The following is an 18,824-nucleotide window of genomic DNA, read 5'->3' as shown; positions in this document are numbered from 1 at the left end:
ACCCTGCTCACTGTGGTCCCTGGGCCAGTACTTTCTTTTTCCCGGGCCTTAGTTTCACCATCTGAGAAAGTAGGTGGTTGGACTGGGTGACACCCAAGCACCTATCTAGGGAGGGGTCCCAGCTGGACTGCCCAGGGCTCCAGGAGACACTGGCTTTTCTCTGTTTGCCAGGTGGCTGCTGGGCCAACAGAGGTGGCACAGACCCACCCCTGTCTGTCTACCTCCCACTGGGATAGAGGCCTGCCTAGTATGGGATACCATCACTCTTAGTAGGTCCCACACTGTCCCCTTCTGAGGAGCTATGTGACTCACAAGATCACCCACACATGGAGGACCTGGAGGCCACCTTTCAGTTCTGATGATGGCCGAGAGGTTCAGAAAGGTGCAGCCCTGGCTGAAGTCACTCAACATCTAGGGGGAGAGGCAGCTGGGCTCTTAGAGACTCTGGTAAGACATTCTCTTTGTCCCTATGGACAATGAGTCTTGGGCATCTCCCAGTCCACACAGGGTCTGGGGCAGGTGCCAGGGTCTCACCACTAGCAGCTGGAGCTACAGAAGATGCACCCTCTTGGGGTAGGGCAGGGCCATGGGTGTGGTAGATCCTATTTTTCAGAGGTGACCACTGAGGCCCCAGGCAGAGCTCACAAGAGAAGGAGAAGTGGCCCAGGACCCCAGTTGAGGGACTCCCGATGGGCAGGAGGAGAGGGGCAGGCACCCTCCCCAGTCTCCTGGGGACACCCATCCATCTCCACTGACACCCCATCCTCCTTGCCTGGACAAACTATATACTCCTCCCTAACAGACCCTGTGGAGCCCATGGGGACAGGGCTTCCCCCCCAACACTAAGTCCTCACAGCCTCCCTGGAGCCAAGTGCCAGCATCTTCTCAGGGACAGGTAAGGAGATTGAGGTCCAGAATGGGGCAGTGGCTTGCCTCGAGTGGCATCGCCAAAGAGATAAACTCAGAGGAGAGTTGAGCTTTGGGATTGTTCACCCCACGACTTGGACTTATATTCCCCCAATGATGAAGAGAGGGAGCTAGCAAAGCCTCTGGCCTTCCTCAGTCACATTGGGGACTTTACAGTTCAGAGAGGAGGCAAGTCACACCAGAGTTTATCCCCAGACTCCCAGGGCGCCCTGTGGCTTCTCACCCAGCTCCACCCAGTACTGGTTTTCTCTGATGCTCCAAAACTGCGAAAAGGCAAAGCTGCAGGCTTTCCTTGTCCTGGCATCCATCTCTTGCTAGAACTAGGGGAACACAACCCACTCCACAGCGTCTAGGGTTGTGTAGATGTGTCCACATACCACTTGGTAACACAAGCAAATTCTGGCTGGAGAAATTTGCCTCTCAGGGCAGTTCAGGAGAAATGAGGCGGTACCTGGTAAACTGAGGCACAGGTGAGGCTACTACCCTGCGAGTTGCACCCGGCCCACTGCTGCACTCCTGCCCGGGCGCGGCCCTGCGTCCTGGCACGGAGGCTGAGCACCGCCACCCCCTTTCCAGCCGAGCTTCGGGGTCTCTGCCTCTCCTCCTCCCGATCTTTCCGGGGCTCCCTAAACCCTGCCCAGGCCGCTCGCCTTGATAGCTGTCCCATCTCTTTCTTAACTGCCCCCTCTTTCTGTCCTGCTTGCCTCTGTGCTCTCCGGCACGTCAGGGCCCGCTGACTCCCGCGCCTCTGTCGGTTGCTCTCTGCGCACGTCTCGGTGTCCCTGGCATCCTCACGTCACTGTCTCGCATCTGTGTGGCCCTCGCTGTCTCGCTGTAGACCCTCTCTCACCTCTCTCTCGATCCCTCAGCTCCCATCCCCGGGGGTCTTGTCTCCCGAGCTCTCCGGCTCGATCCTTCTTGGGCGTGCGCTCCGCTGGGTCTCCCTCTGTCTGTGACGGTCGGCCCCTCTCCCGGCCCCCTCCCTCCTACCACCCTCCCATCTCCGGCCCTCCCTCGGGCTCGGCCTGGGGGGTGGGGGGCGGCGACGCGGGGCGGGGCGGCCGGGCGGGGCGGGGCGGTGACGCGGGGCCGGCGGGGCTAGAGGCGCGGCAGAGTGGGGCGGGGGCGCAGTCCCGGGTCCGACCGGCCGAGCCCCGCGCGCCCCGCCCGCGCCCTGTGCCTCCGCCCGGCCGGCCGGCGGGGGAGGGGGCATGAACCGGCGCCCGCGCGCCGCCCGGATCTGCGGGCCGGCCTAGACCCCCGCGCGGGCCCCGCGCCCCAGCTGCTGCCGCCGCCAAGCCCCGGGGCGCCGCGATGCAGCGGCCGGGGGAGCCGGGTGCAGCGCGCTTCGGCCCGCCCGAGGGTTGCGCCGACCACCGGCCGCACCGCTACCGCAGCTTCATGATCGAGGAAATCCTCACTGAGCCTCCGGGGCCCAAGGGCGCAGCTCCAGCCGCCGCCGCCGCCGCCGCGGGCGAGCTGCTCAAGTTCGGCGTGCAGGCTCTGCTGGCGGCGCGGCCCTTCCACAGCCACCTGGGTACGTGCGGGGCCTGGGGCCACGGGGCGCTGGCCGGGCTCGGCGGGAGGAAGCGAGCCGCGGCGTCTCCCGGACGCAGCTCCGGGAACGCAGGCCCCCGACCGTTCCCTCCGCGCGCTCCCGGCGGGGAAGCAAAGGGGGCAGGCGCTGGGCCGCGCAGAAGCCAGGCCTCGTGCCCGTGGGCCAGGCCTGCCGGGAGGGCATTCGCTCTCTTCTTCACTGCGACCCTGCGGTTTCCAGCCCCGAGGAATCCAGGCCCGGGGACCCGAGCCCTCATCCCCATCGTGGGCGCTGGACCAGACTGCTAATGTCAGACTTCGGGTCAAAGCGACCTCAGGCCGCGGGCGCCTGGGCCTTCCCACAGAGAGCTGGCTGGGAGTGGCCGCGGCTGCCCAAGCCGGGAAAGCCGGACCTTTGGGAAAGAGGCCCGTGTCTCCGAGTGCTATGCTGGGGGCTGACGCTGGCCCGAGCCAGCCCGGAGCCTCCCAGAGCCCAGGGTCTCAGGCTGACGATGAACCGACCTGTGCTGTAGCACAGAGCCCCTTGGGCCTTGCCTGGGGACAAGAGGCTTATTTGTGAGCTGCTGCCCGAATGGCCCTTCTGCTCCAGGTCGGCTGCGCCTTGGCAGAGCTTGAACCAGCAACTCAGGCTTTTTCTGTCCCTTTCGGTTCTCTTCTTTCCTTGTCGGGGCCCTGCCTTGACCTGCCGTGCCCTCTCCACTGCAACCCTTCTTCTGGCCTTTCCGCATCTCTCTCCAACCAGCCTCTCTCAGTGGGGTGGGTCTGCCCTTCCTTTCTCACCTTCCACCAAGGATCCTTTCTCCCCTCTGGGCTCTCTCCTCATATTCACCCGCACATCTTGCCTGGGCCTTTCCCGACTCCATCGGGGCTAGCACTCACTGGTAGTGAGATACCTATCTGGGCAGGGAGCCCTCCTACATTCTAGCATGACCTCAGCCCAGAGAGCCGACTTCCTCCACATCCAGTGACCCTCCAGCCAGTGCTCCGCCTGCCTGGGGGGCAGCAGGGCCAGTTTGTTCGTTTTGAGTCCAATCTCTGCTGCCCTTTGCCTCCAGCTGCACTGTTAATAATTCGTTTGAAGCGGGCAAAAAAAAAAATCGTTTAGGACTAATGAAAACTGAAACATCTTCGTGGGGAAGAGTCTAAACAGAGAAAACAGGAAGAACAAATTTCCCATTTCTTGGGGTGCTTTGGAATTTCCGGGAAGCGCCCAACTTCACCCCTGCTGACAACCCGCTGTCTGCCCCTCAGAATTGGCTGTTTTGCCCTGCACAGAAGAGCAGATGTGCTTCCTCCACTGAAACTTCCCCCCCACCCCCGCCGAATGCAGCAAAGCCTGTTTAGTTGGGGCAAATGCTTATCTTCCTAACTCTGTGCCGTTTTTTCTTGGTTTCCCTTTTCCGTGACACATACTCTATGTGTTTGGGAGCTTCGACCTTGTTCATTCAGAATCCTGAAATCTCAGAGCAGCTGGGGCCTGGGGAATGCCAGGCAGAGCCCGGGTCGGGGAGGTCCCCTTCCCAGACTCTGGGGACCCTGGCGTCGAGGAGGCTCAGCCTAGGTGCCTAGAGCAAATCTCTCACTTCCCGGCCAGCACGAAGGTTTTGTGTTGGGGTCACCGGCTGAGAGAGAGCTCTCGGCTAGGGCGCATGGTGCGAGGATCTCCAGGAGGAGGAGCAAGGCCCGAGCTCACCCGGCTCCCCACTCTCTCCCCGCAGCCGTACTGAAGGCCGAGCAGGCGGCAGTGTTTAAGTTCCCGCTGGCGCCGCTTGGCTGCTCCGGGTTGGGCTCGGCGCTGCTTGCCGCGGGGCCTGGGTTGCCCGGCGCTGCCGGCGCGCCGCACCTGCCGCTCGAGCTGCAGCTCCGCGGGAAGCTGGAGGCGCCTGGCGCCGGGGAGCCGGGCACCAAGGCCAAGAAGGGGCGTCGGAGCCGCACCGTGTTCACCGAGCTGCAGCTGATGGGCCTAGAGAAACGCTTCGAGAAGCAGAAGTACCTCTCCACGCCCGACAGGTAGCGCGGGGCCAGGCTAAGCCCAGCGGGTAGGGGGAGGGGGGCTGCTTGCCCTGCTGAGGGTGCACCCCGCTCTTTCCAGAATAGATCTCGCCGAGTCTCTGGGTCTGAGCCAGTTGCAGGTGAAGACGTGGTACCAGAATCGAAGGATGAAGTGGAAGAAAATAGTGAGTGTTTTTGTGGCATTCTGCGCCCTCTATTTGTGGCCGTGCCCCTGTAGCCTTCAAGAGCTGCTCCCCATGGAGACTTATGCCCAACCCTCCCGATTCCCTCGGTCCCTGGTGCCCAGAGGGACCATCTCTGCTCTCTGTCCCACTGGGTGCCCTAGCCCAGCTCCTTTCGTGCTCCCTGAACCCTCAGGATTCCTGGAAGACTTGAACCCCTCTGCCGGACCCTCTGGTCGCTTTTCCCTAGCAGCGCTCAGACAAATGGCCGCCATTTCCCGGGGGCTAGGCGCGGCCTCGAATGGCCTCGTTGGGCTCTTCAGGCCCTGCCTGGGCGCAGGGCGCGGGGGTCCCCGGCCCAGTCCCAGCTCACCGCGGTGCCGCCCGTCTCCCGCGCAGGTGCTGCAGGGCGGCGGCCTGGAGTCTCCCACCAAGCCCAAGGGGAGGCCCAAGAAGAACTCCATCCCCACAAGCGAACAGCTCACGGAGCAGGAGCGCGCCAAGGAGGCGGAGAAGCCGGCGGAGGCGCCGGGCGAGGCCGGCGACCGGAGCCACGAGGACTGAGAGCGGCAGAGGGTTCGGGCCCAGGGAACCCCAGCGCAGTACGCGGCCCCCGTAACCCGCCGGAAGCCGCGAATCGGCCCTTCTGAGTCCACGCCGTTTGCTTTCTAAACTTTTTATTATTACCTTGAATGCGGACATTTAGGAGCCAAACAAGGAAGGACAGACCCTGAAGCCAAACCCGTGCGCTCGCGGGCCCTAGCCTGGAAACACGTCCAGCGCGGCGGAAGGTCGCCTCCTCTCAGAGCTCCCCGTCGCCAGGCGCTCCACGAGCATTCACGCCCCGATCCTATCCTGCACCCCCCACCTCGCCTCGGGCCGGCCCCCCGGGCCCGGACGCCTCCAGGCACACACCCGCTTCCGCGCGTCGGGGGACCCCGCGGTCCGGCGCAGGCCACCACGGCCCGAGATGGCGCCCGGACAACCCTACGTCGCTGGGGCTCCTACCCCTCTCTTACGAAGACGGTGATTTTTTTCCAATAAAATATTTTATGACACAGCGGGACTTGATGGGGGGGTTTCTGAATCCGCGACGTTGGCGGGGGGGCGCGGCGAGGTAAGAGGGACACGCGCAGTGTTTTCTGAAACATCCTTTCCCCGGGCTACGTGGACGCGAGCCGTGACCTGCTCCACCTGGCCCGGGCCGGGCACGCAGGCAGCTCGGTCGCTGCAGGATCCTAGGAATCGCTTCCACTCTGGGCATGAGGGCCACTCTGAACCTCCTTCCCTTCCTTCTCAGCCCAGGGCACTTCAGACGGTAGCAACCGGGCTACACAGGGGTCACCAGCCCGAGGCCACCTAGGCGCTCACTCCGGAAGTTGTCCGAGGCTGAGAGCCGCCTCCTGTTGTTGGTTCAGTCTCCTGGGGCTTTAAGGACTAACTGCGAGGTCCTTGAGATTGTACCGGCCAGCCCTTCCTGAGGCCTACGGGAAACCAAGGACTCGGGGTTTGCACAGAGGCCGGCCACCATCAGCAGCTCCAGCCTGCAGAGGCGCCTGCCTCCCTGAGTTTTCAAGTTTTCCACGGTATACACAGGAGGGAGGCATCTGGCAGCCGAGTACGGGCACCTGTGGAGGTACCTGACCGAGGCAGAGGGCCGAGGACTCCAAACTGCTCAAGGTCACGCAGGGTGCCCTTTCCAGGGGCGCGACTTGGTGACGCGTGTTTGCCCTCCCCCCCCGCCGCCCCCCCACACACGGAAAGCCTCGGTTGCCTCTTCTCTGGTCTAGTCTGGGCTGGGAGCTTCCATGTTGGTTCCTGTTTTTGTGCTTCCTAGGACTACCACCAGGGTATGGAAATGGAAAAATGGCCACTTTGCTGGTTAAAGCTTGGGGAGAGATGGAAACTTTGTCCTGCAGAGTTCCAAACAGGACGGAGATTTGAAACCAGGTCCTTGCAGGTGCAAATAAGAGGGAAAGAGAGTCAGGAACATTATGCTGAGATGCAGACTTTGCATTTCAGAATGTGAAAACCGTTATGGCCTCCACCTGCAGCGGCTGATGACTTCCTTTTTAAATCGCTGCTTGATCGCCCTTTCCTGAAACCTGCACTTGGATTACTGGTACCCGAGAATCTCAGGCCTTGGTTTAAGGCTGGGAGGAGTGAGAAAGAGGGTGTTTTCTGAGGGCAGCAGGCAATTCTCTGCAAGCCCCAGCCCTGCCAAGTCTTTGGAAAATAAGCTCCCTTTCTAGGCTCTTAACGTAACCTCGAAACAGCTCCCAGAATATTCACTTGCCACTGTCCCCTGAAGGGCCTGAGAAAACCTGCAGTCCGGAGGGAAGGAATGGACCATCAGTGTATGAGTGTACCTCCTAATCCCTTCCAGCCCTTAGGGTTACCCCCAGCTCTGCTCAATGTAGTGGTCCTGCTGTAACCTTCCTGAGCCAGGACCAGGCTAGACAAGTCAGGTACACTACTGAGTTTAATCCTCTCCACCTCAAAGTGCGGCAGGGGTGGGAGTGAAAATTCGAGTTCTGTCCCTCCTGGGCCTGGGGAACAGAGATTCCAGCACAGCCTTTGTTAACTATGCAGAGTTGTGGAAGGAGGGTGGAAGAGGAGAGAGGAGGTGTAGTGACCCACACTCCTTCAGTCTATTCTGGGACCTCGTTCAGGGTCCTCAGGTTTTATTAAATCTGAGGACTGCAACCTCGGGCAGATTGCCTTGTGGTTCTGTGGTGTTTCCCCAAGGCAGCCCCCTCACTGAACTGGAGGAAAGGGCCGTAAAGCACTAGGGCTCTAAGAGGGAGGGAGAGAGGAAGGGCATACAGCGAATCCGGTGCCACAGCGCAAGGGCCCCAGTATTCCAGTGAGTACAACCCCTCCAGGCACAGCTGGGGAACCTGATGGGGGCACTGCTGTCACGAGGTCACCAGCCGGTCAGTGGGGGAGCTGGGCCCCAAACGAGGGGATCCAGATTCCAGTGCGAGAGGGGGTGGGAGGGGTTTCTGTCACTGCCTGCGTTGCTGTGCTCCTCGGCGGACAGGGCACGGGGTGACTGCAGCAGATCGAGACCCGGAGGCCCGGGAGACGACCGGGCCGCGCGCTGGCCGCGTCCTGGCACCTCGGGGTTCCTTGCTTGGGTAATTCCTATGAGACCCGATGGAAGCTCAGGCCCGCTCCAGAAAAAACCGAAGGCTCGGAGGCAGAAGTTTTACTGCCCATCCCAAGACTTCCACCGCGGACCGTAGCCCGCAGAACCAGGACTCTAGGTGAAGAGCGGCAACCTATCCACGGACGGTGATGCAGTCGCGCGGCCTGAGTGACACCCCACCCCGGCCACCCGGGCCACCCAGTGCGGAAGCCCCCTCCCTGCCTCTTGGCAACCGCTCCCCTCACTCCAGGCCCGGGCCTTCGGGGAGGCACGGTCTTCTCCCTCCCTCCCCCTCTGCCGCACGAATCTCTTCTCCGCCCCAGCGTCCTGGGAAACAAAACCCGGAGACCACACCAGAGAGCAAAGGAGGTCGCGGCTGTGTCTCCGGATCCCGGAGCCCGGAGCCCGGGGCCCGAAGCCGGGGCTGGGAGAGGGCTCGGGTGTCTGGCGAGAGAAGCGGACCTGGAATGGAGGTGGACGGGGAACGCCCGTGGCGGCCAGGACCCCGTGAGCAGCACCCGGGATTAGCCAGACAGCAGCGCTCGGAGGAGAGAGCGAAGTTTGCGCTTCTGGGCTTTATGGGGTGGGGGTAGGGGCCTGGGCAAGAAGGGGGACTTTGGGGGAGGTTTGGCTGGGGAGCAGGCCGGAGATGGGGGATTGTGACCCCGATCCTGAGCAAGTCGTTCTCCTTGTCGGAAGCGGGAGCCTAGCTCTGTGCGGCGCTCAGCTCAGGCCAGGATCGCAGGAAGCGTTCAGGGGGAAGTGGGCCTCTCGCGGCCGGCCTGGGGTCCGCAGCCCGTTTCAGAGCCTCCGACTAGCCGCTGGTTTTGCGCGGAGCCGGCACTACCAGGATACGACAGGCGCAACCGGGCGGGGGCTCCCCATCCCCTCCTCTGCCGCCCCTCTTTTTAAAAACTAAAGTTTACTCGGGTTTACACCCTTTCCCTGGTCTGGATTCTCCTGGAGGGTCAGTGGTGAGAACCCATAACGTGGAAGGAAAGAAACAGAGACCCCAGGGCTACATTAACCTGGCCAGGTGCGAGGTTTGCGTCTCCTGGAGCCGGAGGGTGCTCTCTTACTGTACCTAAGGGGAAACCAGGGCCTGGAGCAGCGCCCAGCCGCCGCTCAACCTGGAGTAAGCAACACTTCCTAGGGACCTTCCTGGAGCTCCAGGGTCCGAGGAGAAACCAGGCATCTCCTCCGTCTTTGGTTGCCCCACTGCCTGATTTCGTTTCTACACTCAAGGGACCACCTGATCCCCCGAGCCTCTGCCCCCAAGGCCTCTCCAGGTCCAGGTTTCTCAAGGGCTGCAGCCAGGCTAAGAATGACCACAGAGGCCCCATAGGCCCCTCCAGTTCAGTCTGGCCCCAGACTTTCTGAGCTGAAAGAAACATCTCCAAAACCATCCTCCCAGCCCCACTTTAGGGAAGTAAGGAAGCCAGGACTCCTCACTCCTCATAGGTGGGCAGTGCGGAAAGGTGACAACAGCAACAGGGTCATGCATCTGAGTCAGCCTGGCTCTAGGCCAAGTTCTTCATTGACCTTGGTCCCTAGGCCACTCCACATCCATGGTGCAGCAGAAGGTGGTCCTCCTGCCTTTGCAGGGGCCCCTCCCTTTTGTGACTTCAAAAGTTCCCTTTGTCCTAGTTCTCACATTGTATTACACTGCATCTCATTGACTTTAAGACGGCATCTTCCCATTTCTGAAATCTGGGTTCATATGACAGTTGGGGGGGTGTATGTTCCAGGCACTGTGGGCCATGTGTCTGCAGGATGTGACTGTCCCTAAGGAGGTGTCCTTGGCTGGACAGTGGAGGCCCCTCACCTCTCAGTCACCAACTCTCGATGGAGAAAGCCACAAAGCCTGGGGGGAGGAAGGGATCTTCCTCAAGGTGCAGGAAGACACAGGGCAACAGCATGGAGGGAACTCGGATCCACTTACCCACCAGGCAGAGGCTAAGGGGGACAGTGCTGTGGGTTGCGGGGCGGGGGATCAATTCATAGGTGGCTCTGACCTTGGAGAAGTTTTAGGAACACTCAGTCCATTGATTTCCTTGATTGTTTCCTTTTAATGTAAACTCAGTAGTGATCTGTGATAGAAATTTATGCCTTATTAAGCCCAAAAGAGATCCTTGAGTAAGTATAGGATAAAAATTTTAGGTGCTAAAAAAACACTGGGTTATGTCTTCATTGGCAATGTTTTAAAATTTTTCCAGAAGTGTTTCAGGAAATAACGGTGTTTGACATCAGCGCTATCATGGACTGTCTGATATTAATCAAGCTCTTTCTTGGGCCATTCATTCATTTAACAAGCAGTAACTGAATGTGGTGGGGTTCTCAGGACTGGGACACAGGCCCTTCCCTCCTTATTGGTCCAGTTACAGCCCGGTAAGATAGGTGCCCTACTCCCATTCTGAAGATGAAGATAATGCTCAGAGATGTTAGGCAACTTGCCCAGGGACACACAGCTGTCAGCAGCAGAATTTGGATCTGATTTCAGCTCTGTGGGTTTCCACTGCCCCTTACCCATCAGCTTGCTATATTCTAGATGGTTTAGGGTCACCAATGGCCCCTGCCTGCCCAGAATGAGTCTCATCCATTTGTTTACCAAGTATCTATTAAATGCCTGCTGTGTGTCAGGCACTGTGCTAGTCATGGGGCACTCAGTCTCTGACGCAAGGAGCTCATGTTGGAAGCATAGATGCCACAATTAAATTTACAAGATGATTTCAGAAAGTAACAAATGCCTTGTAGAAAATAAAGCAGGTGATAGACAATTAGTGTGATGGCAGATTTAGTCAGGGTGGTCAGGGAGAGTCTCTCTCAGGAGCTGACTCTTCAGTTGAGACCAGAATGACAAGAAGGAATGCCTACCTGGCAGTGGACATAGCAAGTGCAAAGGTTCTGAGGCAATTTGGAGCTTGGCCTTAAAGACACAGAACAAGGTCAGAGTGGTGGGAACAAACGTGGAGAGGTGGGCAAAAGTAGTGCGTAAGGAGGTGAGAAGGTAGGTGTCGGTGCTGCCTGGAAGGCGGCGGGGAGGAGGTGGCATTCTGGTTCCTGCCAACAGCAGACCTCAGCCAGTTCAGCCCCCCTGAACTCTGGGCCACCAGAGCCCCGCGGCAGCTCCGCCTCCACCGGGCAATTTGCTTTTTTGTTCTTTTTCATAAGGATGCAATTTTCTGCGTGCTTTAAGGACATTAGAAGGGCGTTTGACTGACGCGCCATGCGAAACACATTAGCGAGGCTTGAGGCGCTGCGCACAGGAGGCGGCACCCGCGTGGGGAAGGGGCAGGTGGAGGCGGGAGCAAGCCCTGGGGACTGGCCTGGGGCAGGAGGTAGAAAGACAGAAACCAGGAGAGAGGAGAGACAAAAAAGAGAGAGTTGGAGAGATAGGAGATGCAATAATGGAGTACCAATGTAGAAGCGTTTGGGGGAGGGTGCAGAGAGAGAGAGAGAGAGAGAGAGAGAGAGAGGAGGTGGAGGGGGTAAAGAAACAGCTAAAGGGGAGTGAGGAGACTCAGTGGAGATGGAGAGAAACAGAGGAGAAAGGTGGGGAAAGGGGGCAGAAATGAGAGTTACAGACAGGAGATAATAAAAGGGAAGGGGGGCAAGGAAGGTGGTAGCAGGCATGGGGTTCTTCCTAGGGCACGCTGTCTCCCAGACCACCATGTGACCTTGAGCACAGGAGTGTGTTGCCTGGTAGACGGTGGGGAAAATGGAAAGCAGTCTAAAGTGCCTTTGCCTGCGGTTGACTTGCTGTATTTCAGCCTCTCAAATATGCCAAGCTCCTTCTTTCCTCAGGGCCCTTGCTCATGCTATTCCTGGGCCTTGATGTTCTTCCCTGCACTCCCCTGCTGTGTGTCCTTTCTCTTCCTCCAGGTTGGGGCTCCCTTGTTATTTCCAGGGTGGCTTACTCTGTCTTGCCTTGCTGGCTGGCACTCACCTCTGCTGTGATGCCCTGTGCATTTGCCTGGAGTCTGTCTTGGGGCATGGCTGTCTCAATCCTGGCATAGACTGACAGCCCCCAGCAGCAGCTCCATTCCACCTGACATTCTCCTGAGCAACAGGAACACTGGATTTGCAGCCAGACAGACCTGGATTCAGACCTCCCGGTTCTTGCTGGGTTGGGTGTGCACTGCAGATGCTCAGAAAACTCCCAGAGCTAGGAGGATGCCAGGCTGGGCTCTTTCCCTTCTAGGGTCCCTGCAGGGTACTTCTTTCCTGTGTGAACAGGGGCAGGTGGGCTGGGCATAAGCAGGGTGGGCTCTGGAGGGGTTTGACCTGGTCCTGGAGCTGGGCACCCTCCAGGTGTCTCCTGGGGGGATGTGGTGGGGGAGCTCATAGCAGCATCGTCCCCCAGCCTTGGAGCCCAGCTGGAACCCAGTGCCCTCCCTGAGCTTGTAAGTGTGCCACCACTGCCCCCGCCATTTATGGAGCACCAACACTGGGCACTGCTTTGGTTAATTGTCATCAAGGTTAATCTTGAAGCCCTTCAAGTTGGAGACTACCAAGTCCATTTCACAGATGAGGAAACTGAGGCTCAGAAAAGAGATGACTTGCCTATACTTACATAGGCAGAGCTGGGGTATAAATTCAGGCCAGAGCAGCTTACTGTTTCAGCTCTGCATCCTCAACCCCAAGTAGATTCCTATGAAGGTTTAGCTGAGAGCAATGGAGGCAGACTGGCTTGGTGGTTGAGGGCCATGCTAGCTTAGGTTCAAATCCCGACACACCACTCACTAGCTGTGTGACCTTGGGTGAGCTACCTGTCTTTTTTGTGCCTCAGTTTCCCTCTCTTTAAAATAGGGACCAATAATAAAACCTCATATCCTCCTTGAGGTGCCCGATCACTTAGCAAGCAGGATTTTCTCACAAAGGATTTTAAAAATTATTTTGAGGGTATGACATGATGTTTGCGTGGTGTCTCAGGGGCTGATGGGAGTGACTCGGGTGTTGTCAAGGAAGCAGCCCCCACATGTGTCTTCGTGGCACTTATCATTGTGTGCAATTTTTGGAGCAGTTATCAGTTGATGGATTTCTGGCCAGCTGTCCCACTGGGAAGGCAGAGACCCTGCCTGTTCTGCTTATCCCTGCGCCCTCATTCCTGGGACAGTGCCTGGGATGTGGTAGATGCACAAGAAACATCTATGGGCCAGAAGAGTGAATGCCACTTACAGGCTGGGAGATCCTGGGCCAAGTACTCCCACCTCAACACGTGCTGAGGATGTGTGTGAAGATCTCATATGACAATGGTTAGCCTGGCCTTCGCTCCAGCAGGCTCTAGAATGCAAGGCCTCTCCTCCCAGGGCCTTGTGGTGGTACACTGAGGCAGGGGCAGGGTGATTGTCAAGACCCTGGGTCTGGCCTTGGGGAGCTCTACTCGTTCAGGAGGCTGCTCGGAGCCTCAGGGCCTTGTCATTGTCAGGTTTACTGTTTAACAGCTCCCATCTGCCCGGGGCCAGGCCCAGAGCCCCCCAGCCAACCCACCCGTCCACCCTCTCCCCTCACCACCCTCTGCCTGGCCTGTGGGTTCCACCATGTCTAGAACCTCTCACCTTCCGGAGCTCCCTCCCCTGCCTGTGGCACCGTTTCTGCTCGTCCTCGGTTGGCCAACAGCAGATACTTCTCAGGCACGGCTTCTCCAGGGACCTCTCTGTTTAGGCTAGGCACCGGGCTACGTTCCCACATCCCCTGGGCTTGCCCTGAACCTGGACACTCACACACATCCCCTCCAGACTGTGGTCAGACTGTCAGGCCTGCAGTGAATGAATAAGTGAGTGAATGGATGAATGATGGCCCGGGCCTCACTTCCACCTGCAAGTGCTGGTTTCAGGCTGCTTGAGGGCTTTTGCTGCCACCAGAGCCCATCCTCACAGTAATTCACACACTATACCCCAACAAGTGGCTGCCAGGAGTTGCTGGGTAAGCATAGAATCTTACCCCCCCCCAGTTGCCCCCAGTGGGAATTTGCTGGAAAACACCCTGTGTCAGCCATGTGGCATTTTGCCCTTTGTAATAGGAGTGCATGGGGTGAGCTCCATGGAGGACTGTCAGAGAAGGTTACCATCGAAGCAGCCCCACTGACAGCTCTGAGTTAATAAGGCTCTAGTAACATGTTATTTGAACAAGGGAATAATTGCTAAATAAGTTTAAGACAGTCAGATGTAATAGATGCTTTCTGAGGACTCATTCCAGCTCAGAGCTTCTGGATCTCTGATGCTGTTCATCCACTTTCAAGAACTTCTGGAATTCTCTGATGCTGTTTGTCCACCTACAAGAGTTTCTGGAATCCTCTGATGCTGTCTGCCCACCTTCAAGCAGGCACTGGCTTTGCTTCAACCCTGGTGTGTGAAGAGGAGGAGATGGGGAGGAGGGGGAGGAGGAGAAAGGGCAGGAGCAAGATGAGGGAGGAAGTAGGAGACAGAGAAGGGAGAGGAGAAAGCAGAGAAGTACATCAGTGTTGCCCTGATGTCCAGTCTGTGTGATGCCAGCAGCTGCTGTTCAGAAGCTTCTGGATTCCTGCCTGCACTTCCCACTTGTCAAGGAGACCTTAGGCATTGTGTGAAACAAACTGGTAGAAGCCCTTCTAAAAAACGGACATTGTGTTTCTTTGTAGTCATGGCCCTGTCCGATGGCCCAGCTGATGGAGGATATGCAGGTCAAGAGGAGGGAGGGAGGAAGGACACAGAAACCACACCTTGGGGGTCTGTGGGAGAAAGCCCAGGCCTGGATGCTCTGAGCATGCACTGTTCATTCATTCATGCATTCTTGTCTTCATTCCCTCCTTTGATCCTGCAACAAAAAGTTATTTATGCCATTCGTACACCTATGTTCATAGCAGCATTGGTCACATTAGCCAAAAGTGGAAACAACCCACATATCCATTGATGGAGGAATGGATAAGCAAAATGTGGTCTATCCATACAATGGAATAGTATTCAGCCTTAAAACAAGGAAATTCTGACACATGTTACAACATGGATGAACCTCGAGGACATTATGCTTACTGAAATAAGGTAGTTACAAAAAGACAAATTCTGTGTGATTCCACTCATGTGAGGTGCTTAGAGTAGTCAAAATCATACAGACAGAAAGTAGAATGGTGGGTGCCGGGGCGGGGAAGAGGGGAGAATGGAAAGTTATTGTTTGATATGTATAGAGTTTCAGTCTTACAAGATAAAAAGAGCTGTGGGGATGGACAGTGGTGATGGCTCAACAATAATGTGAATGTGTTTAATATCACTGAACTGTATGCTTAAAAATGGTGAACGGTACAAAAAGACACATGCACCCGAATGTTCATTGCAGCACTATTTACAATAGCCAGGTCATGGAAGCAACCCAAATGCCCATCAACAGACGAATGGATAAAGAAGATGTGGTACATATATACAATGGAATATTACTCAGCCATAAAAAGGAACAAAATTGAGTCATTTGTTGAGACGTGGATGGATCTAGAGACTGTCATACAGAGTGAAGTAAGTCAGAAAGAGAAAAACAAATATCGTATATTAACGCATGTAGGTGGAACCTAGAAAAATGGTACAGATGAACCAGGTTGCAGGGCAGAAGTTGAGACACAGATGTAGAGAACAAACGTATGGACACCAAGGGGGGAAAACTGCAGTGGAGTGGGGATGGTGGTGTGCTGAATTGGGCGATTGGGATTGACATGTATAAAGTGATGTGTATAAAATTGATGACTGATTGAAAAAAAAAATGGTGAATGGTAAATTTTACATTATGTGTATTTTAACACAATAAAAGAAAATCTTTAAAAAAGTCATGTGTTCTAGCTCTATCCACTGAACGTTCCTTGAAACAATAAATCCAGTAGCAATGAACACATCTGTTGCCTTCACTGTGGACTCTCTTTTCCCACTAAAAGGAACCAGGGCTCTGTAAGAGAAATAGCTGGTCTATGTCTGGGGCAGGAAACAGGCAAGATGAGCTTGGAGTTTCTTGTTATAACAGATGGCAAGGAGGTGGCTAAGGCTACTGGGTACATGTGAAAAGGACCTGGGGCCAAGGAGAAGAGCCCCCCCGCTGGCCAATATGGGATAATTCGAGCAACAATAATAACTGCAATGATTTGAAACATATCAAATATTTGAAAAATAACTCAAGACCCAGGAAAACTCATTAGTTGCTTTTGGAGGGGACTAGGTGTTATGGACTCAATGTTTGTGTTCCTCTCAAATTTATATGTTGAAATCCTAACCCCCAAAGTGATGGGTTGGCCCCAGGGCAAGGAGTAGGGAGAGGCTGCGGCTCTGTTTTGCATGAGGCCCTGAGAAGCAGTCCTCGGAGCCCCCATGTGGTCGCCTTTCTCCTCAGGGGGCCTGGTGCCTGCAGAGAAGAGCTTTCTTCCAACGTCAGCTGCCAGGGATGCCCATGACGGGCTGAGCGTCGCCTCACGAGAGGCGTGTGATGGGAGAGAGGCTGTAAGAGGACAGTGCGGCAAGGGGTGCTTCCTCTGAAGGCACCTCCAGCCCTTAGAGGCAGGGTTCTTGTCTCCAGTCTGTAAATGAGGGAACTGAAGCCAAGAATGAGCCAGTGAAATGGGAAATGTCATTTCTGGGCCCCCAAACCACAGGGTCATCAGCTCTGACTGTGGTGTCTGTGCTGGTGTGTGAAGCGTGGAAAGTGAGGAGGACGCAGGCTCCGATGTTGATGGTGCTGTTTACTGTCTGGGTGCAAGCCTGGACTCAGTGTTCCCGTCGAGGGAGCGCTGACCTGCAAGGGGCACGGGGGAGTGTCCCATGCGTGTCTGTGCTCCTTCCCTGCCGGGGTCCCATGTCTGCAGGACAAGTCCCTGTTCACTGCTGTCTTCACCACAAAGTACTGTTTGTGATTTTTTAAAAAACACACTCTCTGTGAGTGACTCATGCATTTAAAATTATTTTAATATATTTTACACACTTGTGTATAAATGGGGCCGTGTGTTTCTTCTTATTAAAGGAGTCTTATTTAGGCTGGTCATAATATGATCAGGAGGCTCTCTGCTGAGCCCGGGGTATTTATAGGGACTCAGAGTGGTGAATGTGTGGAGGGCAGCTCTGCCGTGTGGGATTCTAGGGGTGCCTATGCCCACTGGTCCTCTCTGGGGTGCTGCAGACCCCAGGGCCAGGGCGTGCAGGCTGCAGCCTCCTGCACACAGCAGCTTGAGATGCCCACCTGGGGACCCCCAGGACCTGCTCCAAGACTCAAGGAAAGGCGTTGGTCAGGTAAGAAATGTTGTCAGGTCCTAGTCCACACAACAGGTGGGCATGGAGGGGCAGTGGACCCCAGGTGCTATCCTTGTGAAGCCAACTTCTGCACTTTTGAGAACCTGCAAAATGTCAGGTTATCGCTCTGGGGATGCAAATGTGCGTGAGAGCCAGCCTGCCTCCATCAGTGGGGACGTGGACGTGTGAGTGGAACCCACTTTCCTTCCTGCTCTCCTCAAGTTCCCTGGCCCCCTGAGACTCCCCCCACCTTCTCTCTGCTTCAGCCATGCTGGTCTCCCAGTTTTCTCTCCAACACCTGCCCCAGGGCCTTTGCCCATGCTGTTCCTTCTTCTGGACTGCTCCTCCTCCAGACACTTACACAGCCAACTCTGTCCACTTCTCACAGTTGCTCTCTTCTCTGCTGTCTTCTCAGTAAGCTCCCCACCACCCCACCCATGCCAGCACCCCCAGCCTACTTCCTCCCCTTTCCCTGCTCCAGTGCTCTTAGCACATATCCCTAGAAATCGCATTATCCATTTTTTGGCTTTATCTTGTATATGTCTGTTTCCCCCTCCAGAATGAGATCTCTTTCATTCCTCCTGCTTCCTCAGCTCCAGAAGGGTGCCTGCACACGGTAGGTGTCTGATAAATATTTGCAGACCGACTGGACGGAAGTGTTGATTGATTGAGTCTGGTCTCCTGGTGAATACATTGCCCACATTTTAATTTGGTATGCGTTAGGGGTGGAACCACTGGCCACAACTGCACGCAGGTTCAGCTCGGGTGGAAACTGCCAGCAGCTCTCCAAAGCGGCCGCACCGTCTCAGTCTCCTTCTGTGGGATTCAGGTTGCTCTAAGTCCTCCCTGCACTTGATGCTGTCAGTCTCTTTCATTTTACCTCATCTGTGCTGGGTGGTGGCAGCTCACTGGGATTTTAATTTGTATTATTGCCTTTCCCTATGTTTATTGCCATGTAGATATGTTCTTTTGTGAAATGCTTATTCAATACTTCTGGTCAGTTTCCTGTGGGGGCTACATGTTTTTAATTTATTATTATTAAATTTAGGACACTGTACCTATTCTGGATAAAACTCTTGGTCATTGCATGGGTTGCAAAGAGAACCTAGTTCCCACGGTATGCCTAGTGCCCACCACACTCCCTCCCTTCCCAACAGCTGGGAGCTGGGTATGTGTTGGGATGCTATTCCTCAGACTGCCCCCAGGGGTGGGGCCATAGGGTTACCAGGGGAACTAATAAAAATGTGCCTTATTGGACTTGCTTTCCCAAGGCCTCCTCTTTTTGTCATCCGAACTCCTGCTTCTATTCAGAATCATTTTAGAGGACACCTCCTCCAGGAAGACCTCCACACTCTTCCAAGGCTGAGGTGGGAGCCTCCCCAGTGCTCTTACAAGTCACTCTGTTGCATCATCGTTGTCCAATTGTCAGAGTATCCCTGGGTACTCAGGGCCTAATGCACGCATGCAGTAGTCGCTCAGTGTGTGATGTTTGAATGCTGAACGAAGCCATGAGTGTGAGTCTCAGAGCTGTGTCTTTCCCCGCTTGCAAAGGCTTGAGTGAGGACTCTCATGTCAGGGCTTTCTCATCACAGCCTGAGCTTTAGCTGACTGAGTCCTTGCTGTGTGCCTTTCTTACCTGCAGATCTGCTGCACGATGATTCACTTCATGCTTCTCTTTGAATCTATTCGCTTTTTTTAGGTTGGTTGGTTGGTTGGTTGCTAGATCTTTTCCTTTATTTAAAAAAAAATCATTTTCTTTTTTCCAATATCTTTTTTAAAAAG

The 18,824-nt window shown here is 55.9% G+C and overlaps 1 protein-coding gene across 1 annotated transcript; it reads left to right on the top strand.

The window, feature by feature from the left end:
- Positions 1-2,241: 2,241 nt before the first annotated feature.
- Positions 2,242-5,222, top strand: BARX1 (BARX homeobox 1). The gene is made up of 4 exons (XM_057549293.1): positions 2,242-2,464; positions 4,203-4,494; positions 4,577-4,661; positions 5,058-5,222. Exons 1-4 carry the CDS (start codon positions 2,242-2,244, stop codon positions 5,220-5,222), a joined length of 765 nt encoding a protein of 254 aa, XP_057405276.1.
- The last annotated feature ends 13,602 nt before the right edge of the window (positions 5,223-18,824 follow it).

The sequence above is a fragment of the Balaenoptera acutorostrata genome, chromosome 6 (assembly GCF_949987535.1).
Source record: "Balaenoptera acutorostrata chromosome 6, mBalAcu1.1, whole genome shotgun sequence".
Lineage (NCBI taxonomy): Eukaryota > Metazoa > Chordata > Mammalia > Artiodactyla > Balaenopteridae > Balaenoptera > Balaenoptera acutorostrata.
This window is presented reverse-complemented; position numbering and strand designations above follow the sequence as displayed.

Coding starts and splice junctions, on each gene's coding strand:
- BARX1 (XM_057549293.1), top strand. CDS start 2,242: ATGCAGCGGCCGGGGGAGCCGGGTGCAGCGCGCTTCGGCCCGCCCGAG. Junction 4,495..4,576: donor TACCTCTCCACGCCCGACAG/GTAGCGCGGGGC, acceptor CGCTCTTTCCAG/AATAGATCTCGCCGAGTCTC. Junction 4,662..5,057: donor GGATGAAGTGGAAGAAAATA/GTGAGTGTTTTT, acceptor TCTCCCGCGCAG/GTGCTGCAGGGCGGCGGCCT.